Raw genomic sequence first — 20,071 nt, 5'->3', positions numbered from 1 at the left:
GACCTAAGGGGCAACTTTTTCACGCAGAGGGTGGTATGTGTATGGAATGAGCTGTCAGAGGATGTGGTGGAGGCTGGTACAATTGCAACATTTAAGAGGCATTTGGATGGGTATATGAATAGGAAGGGTTTGGAGGGATATGGGCTGGGTGCTGGCAGGTGAGATAGATTGGGTTGGGATATCTGGTCGGCGTGGACGGGTCTGACCGAAGGGTCTGTTTCCATGCTGTACATCTCTAGGACTCTCAGGCTTAACATGAGCATCAAATTCACTAAGTTGGCAAATTTTTAATTCAAGAGTCAAACTTCTTCATTTCTGGGACAAATTCTACACTTCACATTTTGACTTAGTGTGCCATACAAAGGTAAACGCTCCAATTTAAACGAGGAGAGAACTGAAAGTTGAAAAGAGACCCCCATCATAGCTGAACTGCCTACAACATCTTTTTGGGGCTCATACTTGAAGCATCCCCATATTTTTCCCACATTAATCATCATGAATAGGAGTCTCCGCACAATGCTGAAATGAGCCATCTTCTGAAATGCACATCTGATGGACAATTATACATAAGCTTGAGAGATTCAGGGTGTGAGATTTATAGAAATTATTTTAGAGTTTAGATTTTGAAATCGTGGTATATGAAATTTGTTATATGTGTATGAAAGGATTTAATAATTAGCTTGTCAGTCTTCCTGGAGCACTGATTTTAAACCACTTTGTGTCAAAGAGCAGGTAACTGAGACCTTCCTGGGTTGATAATACATTTGCACTGAGAGGTTTACAATCAGAGATATTAAAGGCATCAGCTTGCTTTTGATCTAGGAGAATCAAGACTTGATTTCTGCTTTGGGAAAACCCAGCTTGGAAAGCTTTCAGTTTTCTGTTCACAAAAGGACTGCTGGGGTGAGATTCCAAAACAGTTCTGGCTGGAGAAAGGAATTAGTGGAGAAAAGTTTGGAAATAGGTTACCTCAATGTAAGGGTTTCAGTTTGAAAATTCCAGTTCAGAAACGTTTCATGAGAAACCAGAGTGGAACCGGAAAGCTGGGGCTTCTTTCCCTGGAGTGTCAGAGGCTGAAGGGTAGCCTTACAGAGGTTTATAAAATTATGAGGGATACAGATAGGGTGAATAGACAGTCTTTTTCCCAGGGTAGGGGAGTCTAAAACTTAGAGGGCATAGGTTTAAGGTGAGAGAGGACAGATTTAAAAGGACGCAAGCAGTACTTTTTCCACACAGAGGGTGGTGTGCGTATGGAATGAGCTGCTAGAGGAAGTGGTGGAGGCTGGTACAATTACAGCGTTTAAAAGGCATCTGGATGGGGACATGAATAGGAAGGGTTTAGAGGGACATGGGCCAAATGCTGGCGAATGGGACTAGATTAATTTAGGATATCTGGTCAGCATGGATGAGTTGGACCGAAAGGTCTGTTTCTGAGCTGTACCTCTCTATGACTCTACAGTTTAAGCATGATTGCATTAAAATCAAATCGGTAGCATTGCATGCATATACTTCAATGAAGGACAACCACATTAAATTTACAAAAAAAACTATCAAGCCAGATTGCAGTTTGGGATCGGAATCATCCAGTAATAGCATCAGCTGGGATCATAACATCAGACGTTTACATCCTACGAGTAAACTTTCAAGAGAGAGACTGCAATACATTTCTTGTTTTAAAATGTGACTTTGGGCTTTCTTGGCAGTCCTTGTAGGTTCTGTGTTTGACACCTCAAACCAACGGGATAAGCTGAAGTCACCTGCAAGTATGCAACTCAACACAACATGCTCAGGAGGATAGGGGTTTCTTTAATCAAAAAAAGAAAACCAGGTAAGGCTTTTCCTCCTGATTTAGTCAGATGACTACAGCAGAGAAAAAGGCCCTTTGGTACATACAGTCTGCGCGGGCCAAAAAACAGCCTAACTATTGTAATCCCGTTTTCTAACACCAACTCATAGCCTTGTATGTGTTGGCATTTTAAAGTTCACATCTAAATATTGATCCCAGGATTAATGTGGATTTTACCAGTTTCCCCATTTCCACTCCCCTCACCTTACTCCAATTCCAACCTTCCAATTCTGCAATGCCCTCTTGAACAGTTCTACCAGTCCATCTTCCTTCCTACCTATCTGCTCCACCCTCCTCTCTGACCTATCACTCACCCCCACCTTCATCTACCTATTGCATTCCAGCTACCTTCCCCCCCAACCCCACCCCCCTCCCATTTATCTCTCAGCCTCCTTGGCCCACAAGCCTCATTCCCGATGAAGAGCTTATATGCCCGAAACGTTGATTCTCCTGCTCCTCAGATGCTGCCTGACCGGCTGTGCTTTTCCAGTACCATATTCTTCGATTCTGATCTCCAGCATTTGCAGTCCTCACTTTCGCCTATCCTCTGCAGTGCTATCACATCCCTCCCATAGTGTGGATTCCAGAACTGTACACAATAGTCCAGTGTAGCATAACCAAAACATTTTATACAACTCCAGCAGCATCTCCCTATTCTTAAACTCTGTGCCTTGGTGAATAAAGGCAAGTGTCCCATATGCCTTAGGTACTTTATCTACCTGTCTGGCTACCTTACGGAACCAGTTGACATGCACAAGGTCCCTCTGATCTTCAGTGCTTCCCCGGGTCCTATTGTTCATGTATTTCCTTACCTTGTCTGTCCTGCCCAAGTGACCTCACAATGATCCAGATTGAATTTCATTTGCCACTGATCAGTCCATCTGACTAGCTTGTCGATATCCTCTTGTAATCTATGGCTATCCTCATCACTATTTTCCACCTCACTAACTTTTGCTATAATTTGTAAGCTTACTGACCAACCCTCTTATATTCAAGTAGGAATCATTTATATAAACCAGAAACTGCAACGGCCATAACACTGATCCCTGTGCGACACCACTGAACACAGACTTCCAATCACAAAAACATCCTCAAAATCACCTTCTGCTTCCTGTCCCTCAGCCAATTCTGGATCTAATTAGCCAAATTTCTTTATTGCACTCTCCTTATTTCTTTCTTAAATGCATCCCACTATTCTGACACAGATTTACCTAAATGTATCTGCTCCTCATCCACTCTGGCCAAACCATACCCAGTTTTATTAAAATTGGCCTTGCCCCACTTTAAGCAGTTTGAATTCAAGCCCATCCTGGTCATTTTCCATAATCTTGAATCTGCAAAATGATCCCTCATTGATGCTTCCACCATTTGCCCAACTTCTAACCAGCAACCCTTGCTCAAAGCATTATTGTATAGATGTTGGGCAAAAACAGAAGTATTGAACTGGCCTGTGATCTCTCCTCTTCTCCCCACTAAATGTGGGGCATAATATAAATGACAAATGACCACAAAGGACAATGTACAGGAGGCCAGCAAGAGTCACTGGCTTCTGGAGTGCAGTACTATTCATAAAGAAACTATGAATGCCACATTATTAAAATGATTATTTAAAGAGTTGGTATGATCTATTATGGTGATGAATAGTTAATCCATTTGGATGAAATCTAACTATTGACATTCCAACAACGTCAACTAGTTAAAAAAGCAATTTTGTAGCAACACTGTAATCCATGGCTTTCAGAGTAGGCAGTCAGTTAGACAATCAAGCATGTTTTTTGACAAATATTAACAGTGAACATTTATGCCTACACAAGACTACCAGGTTAATTATTACTTCCCCACTCCAGTTGAATCCAATTTTATTTGCCATAAAGATAAAATGAAGATGTTTCACTGAAGAATTTAATATTCATAAAGGAGAAAATGAAGGTATGGATGAAAGGCCTATCATGTGAAAATTGCCTTTAATAATTAAAATTTTCCCATCACTTCGAACGTCATCAAATGCGAATTCAGCTCCTTCAGAACTTACTGAACCATTTACTCAGCTAAATCGAGAAACCAATTTCTATAGCTTTGTCTACCTCAAATCTGATTTGGAGAGATGCTTCTAACTAAAGGAGATAAACTGATCCTCCTAGCTATTTACCTATCTGTGGGACAAGCTAGTCATGCACCAAATGTATTCAGTTGCTTTGACATTTTTTAAGGCACATTTTGAGCTTTAAACAATAACTGATGAGTGTTATATCTTGTTCCAGCTTCATTCAGTAGACAGCACTCCCAACTTTCAGTCACAGATTCAAGTCGCACTCAAGAATTTGAGTGCATAACTTGGACTCTAAGCGTCCAGTCTGCAACCATAGCACAAGCAGTTCCCAAATTCTGGCAATCCAGCCAAGATCTAATCACATCAGCAACTTAATGCATATGAATAGAAATCAAGATATTGGTTTAACGTTTACATGCACTCCAGAAGCACCATGTTATGTCTCTAACAAAAGCTTGATACCTTTAATTTAAGCTGATGCTTCAATGCAGTGCTGAGACAGCACTTGCTAGGGTGCCACTGTCCACTTAACCTGCCTCACTGGTTGAAGTGGGTTTCAGGATCCAATGAAAGAGCAGGGAATTTTCCTGCCATCCTGCTCAACATTATCAAAAATAATGTAACTAATCGTTCATTTCCTGCAGTAAGTGGTATCTCTTTCTAGGCATAAGTGGTTTACCTACCTCAAAGTAATTAATTCCAGGCAAACTAACAAAAACACTGACGTAATTCCTAGAGGCCTGGCATTCAAACTGGAACTCCATCAACAAACACATGGAATTGGACCCCATTTACCAACCTCTCAGAAAACAAACTGGAAGTGATATTACCCACCACAACAGACCAAGACACACAAATAGAAAGTGGGACAGTACATGAATGCTTCAATGGAGGCTCACTGATGCTACCTAGCATGGTGACGAAACATCTGAGAACAAACCTTCCAGCTCAGCGAGCAAACTTACAACCTGCAGGCAAAGTGTTTGGAAACAATGGAGAATGTGATGAGAAAGATATCCTTAAGGCATTGCATATAATCTATTATCATTTTGAGTTTAGGATTTACATATGCTCTATGGAGTTGGAATAGTCTCAATAGTTCAATAGTAGCAGAATTCCACATCCCTACATTACCTGCAGGGAAGTATCAAATACCACAAGTTTGGAACTGGTGGGAACAAGATCATAGCATCTGTGCGACTTCATAAAGCGAGTGTAGACCTCATTGTTGGAGTCGTTCACTGCAATTAAAGAAAGAGTGTTAGCAATTCCAGCTCCTTCAGGTGACATTATTTCAGTCAAATATGTAGAACTGGCTGGAATCTCAACCAGGAAATATTTCAGGAATCATGGCATAAACAGTTATAATAGACAAAATCTCCTGCAACAAATTACATTTAAAAAAAACACTTTTTAAAAAGTATCACAAACTTAATTTTTCCCCACTTTGACTGGGAATATTTTTAGAGTATCTGCCTTTATGCAATGGATTCTCTGGCTCAGAGAGTGAAAAGATTAGCTGCTTCTAGATTTCTGCCAATGGGCTTGGACGACTGATTACCACATATAGACAATGAGAGACAGCAGACTTGGACTTGCTTGTAATTTAACACCTAGCCTTCTCAGTAGAACCAGAAATTTCTTTTTCTAAAAAAAAGTGTTAAAAGTAAATACTGTACCTGTTTTTTTAGAAAAAAACTAGCCATCACCATCTCTATTTACACTAAGGCTATTGTATAGAATGGGTCAGAAAGTATGAAGAAAGGCTATTTGGATTCACAACTTGCAGTGACACCATGATAGCACAGAAAACATATCTTAAGGCAGTGAAATAAGTCATTAACTGTGGTCACAGAAGCAAGTTGAATGAATTAGTATAGATCTTCCTTTCATTTGATTGATAGAATTTTGACTTTGTTCAGCGTGCAGCTGGGAAGAAATAAGTACTGAGGTTTAAAAAGCGAGTAAAATTTGACATATGAACCAGAAAAATTCTGGCATTACACTAGGAGCTTGACTTTGATTGTGGGTCTTTGAATTTCTGTCCCAGAGGAGGAGGTAGGCTCATTGAATAATTTTAAGGTTGAAGTAGATCGATTATTGATTAATAAGAAAATCAAAGGTTATTGGAGGTAGATAGGCATAAAAATTTGAGGCCACAATCTCACCAGCTGTGATCTTATTGAATGGTGGAACAGGCTAGAGGGCCGAATGGCATACTCATGCTCCTAACATATGTTTGTACAGATATTAGCAGGTAGAAGGTGGTTTGGATATAAAATATAAGTGCTGACTCACAGAATGGTCTTCACCCAAAAATGTACACTGGGTGGCTATTACAACACAGTTTACTGTAAATAAAACTTTCATTTTCAAAAGTTTACCATTTTCTTCATTTAAATTATTAAACAGTTTCTGTTGCAAATTTTATGCCGTGTGTAGCTAATTTTAAAATGGGAACTTCATAGTATTAATTGTTAAGTTAATTTTTTACAGCTACAAGTGTATCTTCAGCATTTTCCATTATTTCTGGTTCCTTTCAGCAAGTTCCAAGTCTGATGATAGAATCGCCAAGTGAGGAAAGTCATTTGGCCCATCCAGCTATACTTTCCATAGAAACTTCCACAGCATCTAAGTACCTTTTGAATGACTCCTGTTTTTACCTCTGGTATTTTCACTTCATCAATAAGTGCTTCCTGACCTCAGCCCTGAACTTGTTTCCTTAAAACCCATTCTTTTTTCCGTAGAATTCCTACATTGTGGAAACCTTTTGTGGCCCAAAAGGTCTACACCGACCCTCCGAAGAGTGTCAGACTCAGGCCCATTTCCCTTACCTATTACTGTCATTTCCTCTAACCTACACAGCCCTGAACACTATGGCCAATTCGCCCTAACCTGCACATCTTCGGACTGTGGGAGGAAACCCACACAGACATGCGGAGAATGCGCAAACTCGACACAGTCGCCCAAGGCTGGAATTGAGCCCCTGGTGCTGTGAGGCAGCAGTGCTAAGCACTGAGCCACCATGCTGCCTTTGTATTTCTTCTTGTATCCCAGTCAGAATAATTTTAAATAATACATACACCTTTATTCCTCTCATTATCCTCCTTTCAATGAGAAACCCAGGATTTTCTATGCTCACACAGTAATTCAGTTCTCCAACACCAGTAATGTCCCTGTTCCCAATGCTTCCCAGGTTTGTCCCTTGGTGAAATGAGCTTGAAGACTGCAGCCTAATCACAAACTGTAACAAAGTGCCGCAGGTAATGCCAGATCTGTATTTGACTGATTCGCCAATTTAGCTCAGCTTTATATGTTCATTACTGCTTTGCAATGACTGAACATGGCCCGCATCCAGATCTCTCTCAGCCTCTTCCCTCAGCAAGGTGAACTGTTTTTATAATATCTCTCACTCTCAGCATATCTTGTATTTATTGGAACTGTATTTTTAATGCCCGCTTGCAAGTTTTGTCGAGAACTTTAAGGAGTTCTTTGGTTGCCTGATTGGTCATTACCATCCCACCTAACTTCACTTGCCTATTGATCGAATCAACTTCTGTTGAGTTTCTAAACTCAAGGCATTTTAGCGAGCTTTGGTCCGTCTCTCATCATGACTCGGAATTTTCTGTATTTGAATAGCATTTGGCAATATAAAACAAAGTTAAAAAGGGCTCTGCTTTGTGAACACAGTGAAGTGTTTACTGCAATGACCAGATGACTACACTCCATACATACTTGAAGAAGATAGGCCCCTGGAAGATACATTCCACAAAACGGTCACCTTGCTGACAGAAGCAATGATCTGAGGTGACTGCTTGCAGAAGCAGGCTGACTGGAGAATTCAGAACAAGAAAACACCAGCAGTGTGGGATGGTCCAAGAGCTGTACAGTTTGTTTTAACATAAAAAAGCTGAGGACAAGTACAGGCTAGAGGGAGCGATAATCATTTGTATCATCACACCACAGTGAAGCAAGAGATTATCGGTAGGGAAAGGAATGCCACATCCATGAAAACCATTGGAGTCAGGTGTCCCAGGATGAGGAATATAGTCTGTCTCTTTTCCATCTCTGACCAGCAGTCCTGAATGCAGTGTAGGATCAACACCACCCAGACAGGGACAACATACAGGTCAAGGAACTTTTTTTAAAAGGGAGGAAAAGAACCAGAAGCTGCAGCTCACAAACCTAATGACAAGAAAGAACAAGAAAGTCCTGCAAAACAATGTGAGGAGTTACAATATATTCCAAGCTACGTGGTAACTTTGAGGGCTCTCAGCTTGACGCAGGTGGATAACTTTGGCTTTTGTCAGAAGGTTGTGGGTCAAGCAAATACTCCCATAGCAGGTCTGACAGACTATTACATTGGCAGAGGTGATACCTTTTGAATAAGACATTGAACAGAGGTCCTACCTACCCAGTTAGGTGAACATAAATGATCCCAGGACCTATTTAATAGAGAGCTTTTGTAGCACCCTGATCAACATTGCACCCTCCACCAACCCCACCACAGATAACAGACAGCAAACTGATCAGACACTTCATTTGCTGCTTGCGAAAATTGCTGTGCATAAAATTTGCATGCATTGGCGCACATGATTGCATTTTAAACGCAATTAATTAATTGCGAGACACTTCCAAGCAACTGGAGAATAAACCTGCGACCTCTCTTTCAGGGCTGTTCTTACTGTAATGTGCTGGGCCAGTAAAACCAGAACAGATTTCGATGTGCAGCCCAGAGAAAAGTGGAGAATTGACAGTTTTAGATTCCCTTGACGGAATATTAATGAGGTAGGACTTGCCATTCTGGTATCAATGTTCTTACAAAGAGAACATACAGGTTAGTGGACAAGAACTTAAATGGCAAGGAAGGACAAAGAAACTAGGCCAAATAAGAACATTTTAAAAATCAATTAAATAAAGGAGGAATGCTGTGAAAGATGCTCTTATCTGATTATGGTTTATATGTGTATAAACATTAAAAACATACAAAATTAAAAGTATTGGAGCCTGAAGCTGTTGTGGCAGTTGGGAGTTTTAGTGGAGTAATATCTTTGAAGTATGGTTAATGCTTAATGGTGCGAAGGTGGGGGAGCTCTCAGAACCAGACTCACCGACATGTATTCAGCATTCCGAAAGTATAGGGTGCAAATAGAACAAGGATATTTCTCAGGATTGGTTATAAACTGCTGGGTCAAAATAAACAGGAGAGAATGCTGAGAGAAAAGGTAAGGGTGGGAAAAAAAAAGTTATTCCAGTGAGGGATTTGAACCAACTAAGCTGATTAAACTAATATTGCAAACTAGTACTCGACTTGTACAATTCCATGGCAATGAAAGATTACTTTGTTACTTATATGATTGCTCAAGAGGGGCTTAAGAGGGTACAATAAATTCTCATGAACAGGTCAGGAATGAAATCTACAATGGGCGGTCAGTCATTATAAAAGACATAGGAATGGGACCACTGGATATGAAATCAACTCACCTCAGTTACGTTTAAAGCAGGCAATGGAACAAGCTCAGGCAACAATAGAGCTGCAGTCCAACATCAATAACAAGTAACATAATGGAACTGATTGGGAGCAAACCTTAACATCACTTCGGTTTTAAGAAGGGGCTGATCTAGTCTGTCCAACTGTTAAGGGAGTGACATTCCAACTGAAAATTTAAAAGTCCTGTGATCTAGTATCGATGTGATCAGGAAACAAGTCCCAGAGCCTAGGTGCTCCCATACTCCCAGACAGCTCAATGCAATTTGCACTGATTAATTGCTTCCAGTTTTCCCATTTGAATTTTGAGATTACTGAGGCTTAGAAAGTACTGTCTTTAGTGTTCCTACATTATTAACAGATCAATTGTAAACCAGAAAAATGTTAGTGTGAAGTGTATGGAAATTAATGGGAACATGGACATAGACTTTACTTGCCACCCAAGGCTTCTTGGCATACATTTATGTAGCCAATGAAATCAAAAAGCATCAGCATCCTATACAGTATACCAACACTTCCAGAAATTCCAAGAGAAAAAGTGCTTCACAAACACAAGGTAGTACTGTGTGCAGTTCTGGTCTCCAAATTTGAGGAAAGACATTCTGGCTATTGAGGGAGTGCAGCGGAGGTTCACGAGGTCAATTCCTGGAATGGCGGGATTACCCTACACTGAAAGACTGGGCTTGTATACCCTTGAGTTTAGAAGACTGAGAGGGGATATGATTGAGACATATTAAAGGATTGGACACTCTGGAGGCAGGAAACATGTTTCTGCTGATGGGTGAGTGCCGAACCAGAGGACACAGCTTAAAAATACGATGTAGACCATTTAGGACAGAGATGAGGAGAAACTTCTTCACCCAGAGAGTGGTGGCTGTGTGGAATGCTCTGCCCCAGAGGGCAGTGGAGGCCCAGTCTCTGGATTCGTTTAAGAAAGAGTTGGATAGAGCTCTCAGGGATTGTGGAATCAAGGGTTATGGAGATAAGGCAGGAATAGGATACTGATTAAGGATGATCAGCCATGATCATATTGAATGGAGGTGCAGGCTTGAAGGGCAGAATGGCCTACTCCTGCACCTATTGTCTATTGTTTAAACAAGCAACACCAGGTCGGGCTGTGGAAATGTACTGAGTGATGCATCCCAGGGATTGGTGCTGGAACTTTTTGTTTCTGATCTGCAAAAGTGACTAGAATTTAGGAACACAGATGATACCAATTCAAGGGTGGGAGATTTGAGTCTGACAAAAGAGCCAAGGAGATCCAGAGACAACATGAGCTTGTGTGCAGAACTGTGAAAAAAGAAATTCAATACAGATACAAGTGCAAGATGATGCGCAGCAGATGGAAAACATGCCATAAAAATCATTGTGAACTAGACAGAAAAGAGACGAAAAGTAAATGGGGAATGGTAGAAGTCTTAGTGCAGACTGCAACCAGTCAAGAATAATGAACAAAAAGCAAGCACAATGCCATACTATAGCGGCAAATCAAAAGCCTTGGTAAGGGGTAACATCATCAGTGAGCCTCCGGATGAAGCGCTGGTGGCAATGCCCTGCTCTCTATTTATGTGTTTAGGTTTCTTTGGGTTGGTGATGTCATTTCCTGTTCTTTTTCTCAGGGGGTGGTAAATGGGATCCAAGTCAACAAACACACTGACTTCGATCCCATTTACCACCCCCTGAGAAAAAGAACAGGAAATGATATCACCATAGAAAATGACATTACCAACCCAAGGAAATCTAAACACATAAATAGAAAGCGGGCCTTACCACCAGTGCTTCATCTGGAGGCTCACTGATGTTACACAGTATGGTGACGAAACGTCTAAAAATTAACCTTCCAGTTCAGCAAGCAAACCTACATCCAGGAAGGATATTATTAAACTGAAGAAGGTTAAGAAAAGATTTACCAGGATGTTGCTGGAAGGGTGGTAAATGGGATCCAAGTCAACAAACACACTGGGGGAGAGAGAGAGAGGAGAAGGAATTCAAAACTAGGGGGCATATTTTTAAGGTCAGAGGAGAAAAATTTGGAAAAGGACATGACTGGCAACTTTTTTTTTCTTAGTGGTTAGTGTGTAGAAGGAACTGGCAGGAGAAATTGTAGATGCAGGTTCAATTATCCAAATTCCTTTTAAATGTTGTAAGTACACGAATAGGAAAGGTTTAGAGGGATATGGGCTAAATGCAAACAGGTGGGACTAGTTTAGTTTGGGAAACCTGGCTGGCACAGACTGGTTGGACCAAAGGGTCTGTTTGAACACTGCATAACTCCATAACATGAAAAGATTGAAAAGACTAAGTCCAGAAAATGCAAATTCAAAAACTAGATGGCCATATAAATGTCCTTTGAATGACTAATTGCCTGATCAAAAGCACAGTCCCTCAGTGGTCAGGCTTCAAAATACTATTGTCAGGATTTGGAATATGTATGGTAATTGTGGTCTTAAAAAGATAAATTTAAGGTTCAAACTACTGAGAACCCTGTGTTCTCCAATTTTTGACAGTTTATGTAACAATTCAATTCACAGATGTTAAAGAATTGAACATTGGCAATTATTTAATACGAATTGACGAAGTTATACAAATGACAAGTTTAATATGACATACAGGGGAGTTTCTCTCACATGCTAAATAACAGCCATGCTTTATTGCAGGGTTAAGCAGCTAATCACAATACTACATTTTACAGTTACATGATTATTTTAATGAAACAACACTGTTTTGGCTGTGAATAAACCTGCCCCAGTGGTATGGCCACACCGTGGTTATGGACATTGCACAAAACCTAAACATGGATATTCTAGAGATAGGAAAATTCCTGGGATGTAAAAACAGGATTTCTGTCCAACCCATTTACAAAGATTAAAACTTTACAAAATTTGGTGGTAACTGCTGCTATCATTGTCAAACATCAGACAAAAGTTAAACCAAATGACCTTTTGACCACATCAGATAAGTGCATAAATTTCTTTGCATTCTAGAAACAAAAAAATCCCTCTCAAGGCATATTTATGTCTTTACTCCAATACTTATGTTCTTGTCTTGCATCGTCCAATTGTTTTTATTTTAGGCAATTTCTTTTTTTTTCACAAAAAGGCTTTTCAAGTAAAAGAAATCTTGCCAACTACTGGGCTGAGGCCATAAAGTTGACGCTGCATTGTGCTTTACCTTGAATCTGCTGCTCAATTTTGCAAGCCTGGAAACAGTGAACAGTAGGACCATGAAGCTGACTCCTGTCATTGGAGCACTACATTATGAGGGGTAAGCTCAAAAATTTGGATTCTCGGGTTTGAAAGAAGACTGTACAACATTCCTAATACCTTGAGCACTATTTCACGCCAAACTATGACTTCAGGGCAAGATGTTAAAGGTACTAACCAATAAGTACAGAAATGTTAGGAAAGCAACCCCTCACAAAGAGGGATCGGTACCTGGCTCTGGGTAGGGTAACAAAGATAAAAATTCTGGAGTCATTCAAGGAACAGTTAGCTGCTGCGGATCAACTAAATAGCCTCTCTCATCTGTGATCTAGTCCAGAAACACTGGAGATCCCAGCACCAATCCTGGGGGCACTCTACTCAGTCCATCATCCCAACTGCCTTAACTGCCCACTGTCTTCCCCCTCAGCTAACTTAACATCCAAGTTTTACTGTGCTACTCAAACTAGTACTGAAAATAACTTGGGTACTTCCTTTATTAAAATCACTAATCTACTAAACAGTGCCCAAAGGGTGGTGTTGCTGATATGGGGTGCAAGGAAACCTTAGAATAAAATGGCTTTAAATTAATATACCATCTCCAGTAGAATTCAATTTCTCCGAGTCTTCAAAGACAGCAATAGCCTGTGGGTAAAGGAAAGACAAATAATGAAACTAAATGAATAGCTGAAACACCAAACTCTCAGAAATCGGAATACTTCAAAAAGGGTGACATTATCCTGGAGTTGTGACAACTCTCTACTGGAATAACCAAGGGTTTATGAATATTTACTCAAACTCCTATCTGGGCACAAATACCTCTTTATCAATTACAAGCTGAGAGACAAACTCCACCTGCAGACTGGTACAAGGATGCAGTGCACTGATCTCACCACATAAATTTAACCAGTTTGGCAGAGAATGTTTTTAGCCAAGGCGAGCAACTTCAGTCTCAACCAAATTGACTTGCGCAGGCAGGGTAATAACAAGCAACAGAGCACAAAGCGTTCTGTGTCACATCCTCAAATTGTTGCCAAGTACAGTGAAACACAGACTTGAAGCACATCCCAGAAACTCCAATATCTGGCCATTGATATTAACAGAGATTGAAAGATGGGTGAAAAAAAAACAAATGCAGAACAGGAAAAGGAAAGAGTACTCAAGTGACAACATAACAAGGATAGCCAGTGCCCCAGAGCTGGATTTTCACTTGAGGGAGCCAAAACACTAGTACCAAGACAAAAACAAAATAACTTTGACGCATAGATTGCTCATTAAACATGACTTGTTGCAGAAACATTAGTCACACAACAACACAACAGTTTCTAGGAAATGGATCAGTAATACATTCTCACAAACATGGTCAGCTGAGCCATGCATAACAATGGCAATGCTTCAACAGATGCATAGCAACACCAGATTTGCCACTGGATTTACCGATGTTACTTGTGTATTGATCTTCATCAGCAGGTGACCAGGTGAAAAGCAACATAGATGGATTTAGTTAGATTGGCAGCCTGGGAATGCCATCTTACACTGTGCTTCATGCCCATTATTTGCAAATGTAGCAACATGATTTTCATGAACTTTCGTGTGCTGGTATACCTCATTGACGTTGCTTATGGTACAGGGAATGCACTTTACCCAAGTGGGGAGGACACTCAGTTGAGTACATACCTCTGCCATGCTGTTAACTGATTGATGCTCAGTAATTACAAAGCTGAAAAGATCTTGTTATTAAAAGTATCCACCTCATTGAGGCAACTTCACGCTAATCCACATCCAACAACCTGCTCTGAAAACTCTGCTCATATTTTGATAGCTGGGAAAGACTGGAATGTATTTCATAATGTCAGGCATCCAATGGGAGTTCCACATCTTGAGTACAGAAGAGAGAAACAAAATAAAAACAGAAATGAACAACAACTCAGATTGCCGTCAAAACTGAAAATCGGCCGAGTGTGGCTGGTTGGTACCAAATCACGGAAAAGCCCTGATCCAATCCACAAAATAAGTGGTCAACGATATTTTTACGCACAAGATCATTTTTTTTTAAATTGATGTGCAACCCAGGATCTACTCTGGAGAAAATATAGAGTAAACAGTTTACTTTAAGTAATATACAAATCTAAAACCAAGAACAATATCTATAATTATTTACTGCTCGCAAAAAGAACTTTTAATAGTAGAAGTCCACCAAAACCTTAAATACAACAGAAAGTGAACTTGATTTGATGCCCTTTGACTGCTAAGGGGAGTGAGCCACATTGCTGCAGAATTAATCCCACCCTGGCTGAAAGTGATTTATAGTGATGGCTCAGGAATTAAACACTCAGGAAAAGGAGAAAGCATCACACTTCAGAAGTGGGTTAGAACATTGGAGTCATACTTAAATTACTGCAGAGCATCGTTGCAACTGAAACTATATTATTGGACTTTACAGGCTCAAGTGCAGTCACAGGGAAAAATCTCCAATCTATTAATAACTAGCTACGAATTGTACTGCTTGATAGTGTATTAGGGCTGCACTGTAAACTGCAGATTTGCATTTATAGTGTCTTATTAACTCACATTCTGGGAACCTGGCATTCATAAGACATCCCCCACTGTTAGTGCTGTTAAATCTGGATTCCATATGGTGTCACAATATTCTGACCCACAAAAATTGGTTCTACAAATTTGCAATTGCTCGACAATTAACACATTTCATAGCTTCCAACTGGGGAACTGGCTGCAGGAATCTGAATTGAAAAGCGAGATAAAAATAGCTAAGATTTCCAAACAGTTGACTCATTTAAAATGGTAGATTAGCAGTCATCACAAGGTCACAGCTTGACGTACTACCCTCTGAGCACCCAGCCTACATTCTCAACATTCCCTTCTACGGATTATACAAATTGGAATCAACCAACTCGTCCTGACTTGGTTTCAAGAGTTTAATCATCCTGAAAGGCCTTTCTAATTGAATTCAGAAACCATGTCGATGCTCAGAGAAAGGAGTGTTGGCTCAAGAGAAAAAAAATTAGTCACTCAGAACCACACCCAACTTTTTGAAGAAGGTGCCAATCTTTGATTGCCAGGCTGTACTGAGTCAGACAATTTCAGTTCAGGCAGGAGAAATTCAATTGGGTTCAAGGCCCTTGCCCAGTGCCAGCCAAGCTTCCCAGCTGGTGATTGCTACTCAGGTGCTGCCAGCTGCTAAGTGTGTGTATACGACTATCCAGCAAGAACAGATGTGGACTCGGACATGACTCCCCCACAGTTGAATAAACCAAACCTACCAATTCTCTCTCAGGCAGCGGGTACATCTCTTGGCCTTGTCTTCTTATTTGAAAAAGATATAATTGCATGAAGAGTAGTTCAGAGAAGATTCATTTGACTCATTGCTGGGATCTTATGAAGATAAATCTTCACTACAGAGAATTCAAGGAACATCCCTGAAGCAGTGACAAATCAGGAAATGGGAGGGAGGGAGCAAGACCGGAAAATCATAACCACTAGGAAGTGATACTGGGTTAATTGTTGGAGCTGTGTGCTGACATGCCTGGATCCTGATGGATTCAAGGATTTGGCAAGAAATGACAAGTGAGATAGTTGGTGCGCTTATTTTCATTTTCCAAAACTCTGATTTGGGGGAAACCTACCAATAGATTGGGAAATAACAAATGCACCTGATTTATTCAAAAAGGGAGACAGCAGCAGTGAACCACAGGCTAGTTAGCTCAACATCTATCATAGGGAAAATATTAGAAGCAATTATGAGAGAGGTTAAAGCAAGACACTTGGCTAAGTTTAAGGTCATCAGGCTGACATCAAAGTGGTTTGGTGAAAGGGAAATCGTGCTTAACCAATCTACTGGAGTTCTTCTAGGAGGTAGCAAATGTTGTGGGTAAAAGAGAACTGGTGAGTGTACTGTACTTAGATTTCCAGAACACATTTAAGAAGGTGCCACATCAAAGGTTATTGTGGAAAATAGAAGAGTAAGGGGTAACTTGACTGAAACATGCTAGATCTTTATGAGCCTTGACAGGTTAGATGAGGAGAGAATAGTTCCTCTTATGAGAGAATCTAGAACTAAGGGTCACTGTTTAACAATTATGAATTGCAAACTTAAAACAGATGGGGTGATTTTTTCTCTGTAAGGGTTCAGAGTCTTTGGAACTCTCTTCCTAAAAGGGAAGCAGTCTTTGAATATTTATAAGGCAGCAGTGGATAGATTCTTGCTAAGCAAGGGGTTGAAATGTTTTCAGGGTAAGTGGGAATGGGGATTGGAGGTTGCAATCAGATCAACCTTGATATTATTGAATGGTAAAGCAGACTTGAGTAGATTAGATTCGATTCCCTACAGTGTGGAAACAGGCCATTCAGCCCAACCAGTCCACACCGACCCTCCGAAGAGTAACCCACCCAGACCAATTCCCCATATTTACCCCTGACTAATGCACCTAACACTACGGGCAATTTAGCATGACCAATTCACCTAACCTGCACATCTTTGGATTGTGGGAGGAAACTGGAGCACCCAGAGGAAATCCACGCAGACATGGGGAGAATGTGCAAACTCCACACACAGTCGCCCGAGGCCTGAATTGAACCCGGCTCTCTGGTGCTGTGAGGCAGCAGTGCGAACCACTGAGCCACCATGCTGCTCCAAAGCAGCTGAGTGGTCGAAGTCTGCTCCTAATATGCATGTTTGCAAGAAGGGTTGATCAGGTTGGGTTTAGAAGAATGAGAGGAAAAATATACAAGATCCTGAGTGGACTTGAAAAAGGTGGATACATGGAACCAGTTTCCTCTTGTGCAGGAGACTACAGTGAGGTGACGTAGGCTGAGAATAAGAGGTCTCCCTTTTAAGGCTGAGATGAGGAGAAATGTTTTCTTTCAGAATGTCATTAGTCAGTTGAATTCCCTTCCCTTGAAATTAGTGGAGGCAGAATTCTTGAATATATTAAAAACCAAGTTAGATTGATTTTTGAGAACCCCAAGGTTTAAGGCGGTGGGGCAGACAGGAAAGTGCAATTGAGACCACAGCCAAATCAGCCATGATCTTGTCAAATGATAGGGCAGGCTCGGAGGGCTTATCCCAGTTTCCAGGTCATATGCTCCTTGTGCTCGACAGAAGGAAAAATTTGGTTTGGTTTGGTTTGGGGGGGTCGGGGAAAGCAGGCAAGGGAGCAGGCTCGGAAAATAAAAAACGTATAAAGCATTACATTTGTCTCCACCACTTTTAGGGTTCGAGTTGGTCTTGAAGTTGTTTAACCAGAATACACAATGGCCAACAAAACCAAAAAAAAGTATGTGAGCAAGGTAATTTATAATTAAAACACAAAATGATATTGTGGCTGCTTTTCGTCATGGTCAATGAATACACATGTAGTCTCACAACTAAGATAACCACACTATAATGGAGATTCAAATGACCCATTGAGATGGTCTGAAGGCTGGATTTTGCTTGAAATCAGCACAATAGTTCAAGCTGATAAGTACCTAGTGAATTGCCCAAAATAGTCAGGCTGCTGGACAGTTTATAAGCTTGGGCTCTTGTGGAGCAGTGACTGTGTCCCTAACTCTGGGATAGAGGTTTTAAGTTCAAGTCCCAACTGAATTATAACACATGTCTGAACAGGTTGATTAAAAATACTTTTTAAGTGCTGTTTTTGTAACTGGCTCTTATCACAGTGAACGGTTAGTCTCATTAGTCCTTGATAAGAGTGGACAGTCTAAATGCTGGTGACTACACAACAAGAAACAGAAGGTTATTCTCATCCACTGCTGCATTCTTCCTAACAAACAGAAATGGGCACTTCGACCTTAGCAGGAAGTATGCACAGCAGCAGCAGCTGCTGGTGATGCTGGCAAGAAATTGGAGTTCATGGGAAAATGTAACTTAAGTCATAAAACATCCGCAATGTGAACATTCACAAAAAATAGAAATATTCAAATGCTTTTGCAGTCCCTGTAGATCAGTCTGGGAGAAGGCTAAGTGAACAAAGTCCAATACAAATCAAACCTTTGCGCAAAGCATCTGTCTGTCCTCTTTCATTCACTGAGAATATGGTCAATATAGAATGGAGAGGATGGTTTTTCCTTTTATTTCTGGGCACTATTGATCATTCTAGTTTCAAGGTTGGTTCGAAAAGACCTTGGTTTCCAATTCAAGCCAGATGGATGGAAGGGTCTGAATGGTCTTTAGCTAAATGAATGTGAGCTGTGCCAAACCAGTATCCAACAGCAATAAATCCACAGCACAACACTAGCATAATGTATTGCTATCACTCTCATTCAATACATACATATGGCTGGCTTGGCATAGTAGGACAGTCAGTCCAAGGATGATGCGTAGTTGACGCAGTATTGCCCAAGATCTAACCCCGCGCTATACCAGACTTGGAAACACTGCGATTTGGACACAGTGAGCAAATAAAAACTATCCCATTCTCAAAAATGTAATCCCCAAGGGGAGTTATGATCAATATTCACTAAATGTGTGAAAAAAGGCAAGTGGCAGCAAGCCACTATTTCCAAATATCATCCTCTTGAATCAAGGCAGAACTAAAACACTTAATAGGAAGGTCCTGGGCATTGTTGCTGAACAAAGAGACCTTGGAGTGCAGGTTCATAGTTGCTTGAAAGTGGAGTCACAGGTAGATAGGATAGTGGAGATGGCGTTTGGTACACTTGCCTTTGTTGGTCAATGCATCGAGTACAGGAGTTGGGAGGTCATGTTACGGCTGTACAGCACATTGGTTAGGCCACTTTTGGAATACTGTGCACTATTCTGGTCTCCCTGCTATAAGAAAGTTGTGCAACTTGAAAGTGCTCAGAAAAGATTTACAAGGACATTGCCAAGGTTGGAGAGTTTAAGCTATCGGAAGAGGTTCAATAGGCTGGGGCTGTTTTGCCTCGAGTGTCGCACGCCGAGGGGTGACCTAAAAGAGGTTTATAAAATCATGAAGGGCATGGATAGGGTAAATAGACAAGCTCTTTTCCCCGGGGGTGGGAAGGTCCAAAACTAGAGGGAATAGGGTTAGGGTGAGAAGGAAAAGATTTAAAAGGGACCAAAGGGGCAACTTCTTCACACAGAGGGTGGTGTGTGTTTGGAATGAGTTGCCAGAGAAAGTGGAGGAGGCCGGTACAATTACAGCATTTAAAAAGTCATCTGGATGGATATATGAATAGGAAGGGTTTAGAGGGATCTGGGCCAAGTGCTGGAAGGTTGAACTAGATTGGGTTGGGATATCTGGTAGGTATGGACAAGTTGGACTGAAGAGTCTATTTCCGTGCTGTACCGCTCTATGACTGCACAGATTCATACAGATGATGTGTACTCAGAGAAACTGAACTGCCCATTACCATAAAAGATTTCAATAGCTTCAGCTATCCAAAACTATCCACTGAAGGATCCTGCTCTCCTAATATGAATGGCACTGAGCAAAGTCATATACCTTCAAAAACTGCACAATCATACCCATAAAGTTACACAATTC

The 20,071-nt window shown here is 40.9% G+C and overlaps 1 protein-coding gene across 2 annotated transcripts in view; it reads right to left on the bottom strand.

Moving 5' to 3' along the window:
- The window catches only part of LOC122543313 (5'-AMP-activated protein kinase subunit gamma-1), a 62,213-nt gene that overhangs the window by 22,212 nt on the left and 19,930 nt on the right, over window positions 1-20,071 (bottom strand). Inside the window, exons 2-3 of one of the 2 annotated variants that reach the window (XM_043681830.1) lie at window positions 13,181-13,229; window positions 5,031-5,137 (exon numbers count right to left, since the gene is read on the bottom strand). In XM_043681830.1, coding sequence (XP_043537765.1) covers window positions 5,031-5,137; window positions 13,181-13,229 — 156 coding nt within the window. The remainder of the gene's footprint in view (window positions 1-5,030; window positions 5,138-13,180; window positions 13,230-20,071) is intronic. The other variant, XM_043681831.1, reaches the window with a different exon arrangement.

Source organism: Chiloscyllium plagiosum, chromosome 43 (genome assembly GCF_004010195.1).
Source record: "Chiloscyllium plagiosum isolate BGI_BamShark_2017 chromosome 43, ASM401019v2, whole genome shotgun sequence".
NCBI lineage: Eukaryota > Metazoa > Chordata > Chondrichthyes > Orectolobiformes > Hemiscylliidae > Chiloscyllium > Chiloscyllium plagiosum.
Note: the sequence above shows the minus strand (reverse complement) of the source record. Positions and strands in the feature narration are given on the sequence as shown.